This window comes from Zingiber officinale, chromosome 2A, assembly GCF_018446385.1.
Source record: "Zingiber officinale cultivar Zhangliang chromosome 2A, Zo_v1.1, whole genome shotgun sequence".
Classification (NCBI taxonomy): Eukaryota; Viridiplantae; Streptophyta; class Magnoliopsida; order Zingiberales; family Zingiberaceae; genus Zingiber; species Zingiber officinale.
The window spans coordinates 156,486,671-156,492,313 of NC_055988.1; the positions used below are offsets into that span (position 1 = coordinate 156,486,671).

Genomic DNA, 5,643 nt, shown 5'->3' on the forward strand with positions numbered 1-5,643 from the left:
GGAATATGTTGTAGATGTTTAAATTTTTTTTTTTAATTATATATTTTTTGGATACGATATTAATTCTGATTTATATTTGTTAAATGATAGTTATAGATGAAATACAAAAAATTATTAATTTATTTGATTGAATATGATTAAATTAGGAATATGTTGTAGATGTTTAAATTATTTTTTTAATTATATATTTTTTGGATATGATATTAATTCTAATTTATATTTGTTGAATGATAGTAATAGATGAAATACAAAAAATTATTATATCTAATTTTTTGATGAGTATAAGTATGAGGATGAATATCCGATATGAAATGAGAATGAGAATTAAAAATTTGATGAGAATGAAGATGAATATAATAAATGAGAATTGGAACAAAAGATATAAAATCTAATTTAAATTTGATTCATTATCATCTCTAGTTTTGATTCAAATATAATGATGTTCAACTCTTGCTCCCTTTTGAGTTTTTTCAAATATAATGATGGGACCCTGACTTTGCATGTATGTCTCATGGAAGTAAACCATCCCTCATTATTTCTTTAAACAATGCTCATGTGCCCCTAAGACGTAATTCAGATGTTGAACACATAATATTTTTAACATAATAATCAAGGATCGATTTTCAAGAACTGACAATCTGAGATTTATCCTATCATGCGCTTAAAATATATATACCTATATTTACCTCTTTTCATATTCGTGGCATCAATACTAGGAGGACCGTTAAGATAAAGGATCTATCTTTTTTAAACAATGCTCATGCTATAAATTGATCCATAATTTATCCCTCTTTATATAATTTGGAATGTACAGTAAAAGTCGTTTAAGGTAAAATTTTACTACAATTTAAACAATACTCATGCAACTGATCTGTTTTTGATTCAATGATATTCATTGATGATTGATATCTTTAGATGAAAGTATCTGGCAAAAATAGTTGGCATACCCCTTGCAAACATTCTTTCTCAGCATAATTATAAGTCCCCGCTGCGCGTCCGCACAGCAGGAGACATAAACCTCTTTGTCCAACACTGCTACAAAAACCTAGTTACTTCCTCTTTACCGACACGCCAAGCTCATGAATGAACAAACCGTCAGGTAGCCTCATGGCAATGGTACCATTGAAGAAAAACAGTCTTTCAATTATCTGCCGCTTTGCAGCCTGAGTTCAGAGCATCCAAAACAGACTTATCAGGAACAATTCCCTTAGAAACCATTTCATTATACAATAGATGGGCTTCAGACATGTTTCCACCTTTGCAATTTGCATCAATCATCATACTGTACGTCACATTAGTTGGTACCAAACCCTTCTCAGAGATGGTCCTGAAATATTTTTCGGCACTTTCAATATCACCAGACTTGCAAAAACCATCAATTAAGGTATTGTAGGTAACAACTGTTGGCTCAACACCTCTAGCACACATTTCATCATGGATTTCTACAGCCCTGGCCATGTCACCTGATTTACAAAGCCCAAATAAAAGTGAACTAAAAGTGTACACATCAGGAATCAAACCTTTCTCCTGAAGCTCTGAGAAGGCTTGGAAAGCCTCTTGCATCTTCCCATACTTTGCGAGGCTATGGATAAACACCGTGTACATTCTCACATCTGGAGAGAAACTCTTTCCTAACATGGAGTGGAAGGTGGAGAATGCTTTGGTGACATTTTCAGAGTTGCAATACCCATCAACAAGGGCCGTTAAAATGGTATCATTTGGTTTTGCTCCTTGAGAAGCCATCTGCTGGTAAAGCTCATCTGCCCCATGCATATCACCAGATTTGCTGAGTCCATCAATGAGAGCTGCGTATGTGAATGTATTTGGAGACAACCCTCGCTCTTGCATTTGATTGAAGTATTTTCTTGCAATTTCAACATGTCCTGCCTTGCATAAGCCAATTATCAGTGTATTGTAACAAAATGTATCGGGCTGAACATTACTATCAGTCATCTTATCCATAGTCTGGCATGCCTCTGCTGTTCTGTCTTCCCGACACTGACCCGCAATGAGAGTGGAATAAATGACAGCATTAGGTTCCAAACCATTAGCAAGCATTTCCATCAGCAAAGCCTCTGCCTGCCTAGATTCTCCACAACTACAAAACCCATTTACCATCACGCTGTAGGTATACAGATTAGGTAAGACTTTCCCATTTTTCATCAATTCAAATATTCCCAGTGCCGCTTGGGAATTACGCACCTTGAAGAACCCTTCTATGACTACATTGTAAGTCCGTGCATCTGGCTTCAATCCTATACGAGCCATTTCATCTAAAAGTTCATGGGCCTTGTACATATTTCCTGCTCGACATACCCCACGAATGAGACAATTGTAGGTAACCATATTAGGCTGCATCCCTACTTTTACCATCTCATCCTTTACTCCGAAGGCCTCATCTATTTTACTTTCTCTAACAAGACCATCAATCAAGGTAGAGTACACAACAATAGAAGGGTTTATTCCAATCACTAACATCTCATCAAACAACTTTCTTGCTTCTTGCGACCGACCATTTTTGCATAAACCATTCAGGAGAACACCATAAGTATAATTATCAGCAACCAAGCCTTTCTTCACCATTGCCTCCTTCAACTGAAAAGCATCCTCAAGGGCCCCAACTCTACAGAAACCAGAGATCAACGTGTTGTATGTAACCGCAGTTGGGGCACATGATTTCTGCTCCATCTCCATGAAAATATTTTTAGCAGCGTCAACATTGCCTGACTTACAATAGCCATCAATCAAAATAGTATAAGTGTAGAGGTCGCAACCCAATTGTGCCCTTGTCATGAAATCGTGCACCTTCCAGAATAAATCCATCGAATTAGTTCTCAGAAGATCCTTGAGTAGCGCATTGCAGCATCTCAAATTTGGGGAAAAAGCGCCACCTTTCATTGACAAGGCTACTTCGGCAGCTTCCCTCAGCATTCCGATCTTCTTGTAAGTATCAACCAGAACGCTGAACACAACTGGATTAGACTGCGCATCTCGAGAAAAACTCCCATAGATAGACCCCAAGACTGCAGCCGGAGAGGGATAGATCTTGATCATCCGCTCGAGGAGTCCATTGGCATGGGGGAAAAGCCCAGAGTTGCACAGCCTGATGGTAAGCGAGGCGAAGGAGTCCAAGGCGTGAGGGGAATCCATCTGCGATCCCGACCAGTAGAAAAAGTCCAAAAGGCATTTGGGATTGAGCATCTGACCGCGACTCCGCTCGGTGAAGAAGGCGGACACGGCGGAAGGGGAGAGACGACGAGGGATGTTGGAGGCGACCATGACGGCCTTCCAGTTTGCGGAGCCGGAGAGGAGGGCGGAGATCTCGCGTGGCAGGTCGTCAACATCGGAGCTATCTCGGGAGGAAACCGAGCAGGTGCACAAGGGGAGGATCTGTGGACTGTTAGGTGGATTGAATGGAAGGCTCCTCGGCGTCGGCAATGGTTTTTTGCTTCGCCTCACGACCAGTGGGCGATTTAGGGCGAAGCGAAACATAGCTACGCCTCTCTCACTCCTCTGTCCCGTCGCCGTTACACATCTTAAATGGTACGAGTATCAATGGGCCGGCGCAGATATTCCACCGTTCACATCAAACGGTCCAAGCCTAGCGTGGGCCTAAAACAATGGCATCGGTGTTTGACTTGACCTAGGCTCGTAACAAGATTTTTTAAAATCAAATATATACATATTTATATAACATATTACTAACTATATAAACATTTAATAATAATGATATATATATTTTTGAAATATTATCATTATTCAATATCAGTATTTGTTAATAATATTTTATTTAGAATTATTTTAAAAAAATGCCAACTTTAGCTTGCAAGTCAAATTAAGATGGTCTATGTTTTCCTAGTGAAATATGATTTAAAAACAAGTCCAATTAGGCTATTTAAATATGGCACAATGTGTCTAATTTGTCTAGAGTTAAGTAATGCAGGCATAGCTTCTGACTCATTTAGCGACTTCACATCTTAAATTAATTTAAGGTATGCATTGGATGACTCATTAATTGAATAAGTGATTAAGAATATAATAAAAATTTGAGGAATGAGCGAATAACTAAATAAAATATTTTAAATTATTTTACATGTTTTCTTTTTGCATATGAATGAATGAGACTAATTATTCGTTCATTCTTAAAATGATTTTTTTCTCTTTATTTTATTTACAAGTTGTTTGAATTTGATTAAATTTAATTAATTTAGTTATTCATGCTCAACCTTTTCCTAATGACATCCATGATACTAACTTATATTTAATTAATATAGTTATCATGTCCAAGGGCCGAGCTAGGTTATGGCTTACCAGGGTTGTAACCCAGAGGTCGACGACGTAGAATCTCGAATTTACAATGGAAAATAAATGAAAAATACGATAGAAAGAGGAATTAGCCCGGGGCGATGACGTCGGGGTTGACAGCCATTGCTCACAATCTGGAATCAGCTCGGGTAGATCACCCGAGTTGGCTCTGCCATTGATCATGTTATTGGTGCAATATCCCTAGGTCAAGGCTGACCTGGTTGACTAAGCTTGAGTGGCTGAAGCTTGAGTCTTGATGTTTGAGTTTCGATATTTGACAATACATAAAGATTACAGATGCAATTGTCTGATTGGGGAGATTGTTGATACAATTCTCCTCTGGTCAAGGACTCACCAGTTAGATGTGAAGAAGAGTTAAGTAGGTCAAAAGGTTGACTGGATGCTTGACTAGGAAAGTCTTAACTGGAGGTTAGGCAAGGGAAAATCCTAGTGAGTGAAGCTAGGTGAAAGACCTAGTGAGTGAAGCTAGGCAGGTGAAAGTCTCAGTGAGTGAAGCCGGGTAGTGAGAAAGTCCCGGTAAGTGAAGCCGAGCAGTGGAAAAATCCTGGTGAATGAAGCCATGTGAAAACCCTAGTAAGTGAAGCTAGGTGAAAGTCCTGGTGAGTGAAGTCAGACAGATGGAAAGCCCTAGTGAGTGAAGCTAGGCAAAAAGAAAGACCTAGTGAGTGAAGCCAGACACATGGATATCTAGATGAGTCAAGGTTGACCGGACACCTAGTGTTGGGAAGCCCAAGTAGGTCAAAGGATTGACCGGATACTTAGCACAAGGAAATCCATATGGATCAAGGTTGACTGGACATCTGGTGAAGTCCAAGTGGGTCATGGAGGATCAAACACTTGGCACGAGACGATAAGTCCAAGTGGGTCAAGGTTGACCGGACACTTGGTACGAGGAGAAAAATCCAAGTGGGTCAAAGAGTTGACCAGACACCTGACAAAGAAGTCTCGGCAAGTCAAGGTTGATCGGATGCTAGGCATGAGGAGTTCCAACTGGTCATGGTTGACCGAATATTAGAATTGGGGACCCTAGACTTGAGTTAAGCAAGTTAAAGGGAAGTCAATCGATCAACTGATCGATTGAATTGTGGTTCAATCGATCCGCCGATCGATTGAACTGTGGTTCAATCGATCCACCGATCGATTGAAGGTGTGATGCAAAGAAGGCTGACTCAATCGATCGACTGATCGATTGGGAAGTGAAATCGCGAGCACAGAATGCTCCCCAATTAATCAGGCGATCGATTGAGCTCCCCAATCAATTGGTTCAAGAGGCAACAACAGCCAGTTCTTGGAAGCTCTTCGGGACAAGTGCTGGTG

At 39.7% G+C, this 5,643-nt stretch overlaps 1 protein-coding gene across 1 annotated transcript; it reads right to left on the reverse strand.

The window, feature by feature from the left end:
* Positions 1-874: 874 nt before the first annotated feature.
* On the reverse strand, positions 875-3,520 carry LOC122042869 (pentatricopeptide repeat-containing protein At5g61990, mitochondrial-like). Its single transcript, XM_042603229.1, has one exon. It carries the CDS (start codon positions 3,490-3,492, stop codon positions 1,141-1,143), a length of 2,352 nt encoding a protein of 783 aa, XP_042459163.1. The 5' UTR covers positions 3,493-3,520; the 3' UTR covers positions 875-1,140.
* Between the last annotated feature and the right edge of the window lie 2,123 nt (positions 3,521-5,643).

Excerpts from the sequence above, each read along its gene's own strand:
- LOC122042869 (XM_042603229.1), bottom strand. The coding sequence starts at position 3,492 with ATGTTTCGCTTCGCCCTAAATCGCCCACTGGTCGTGAGGCGAAGCAAA.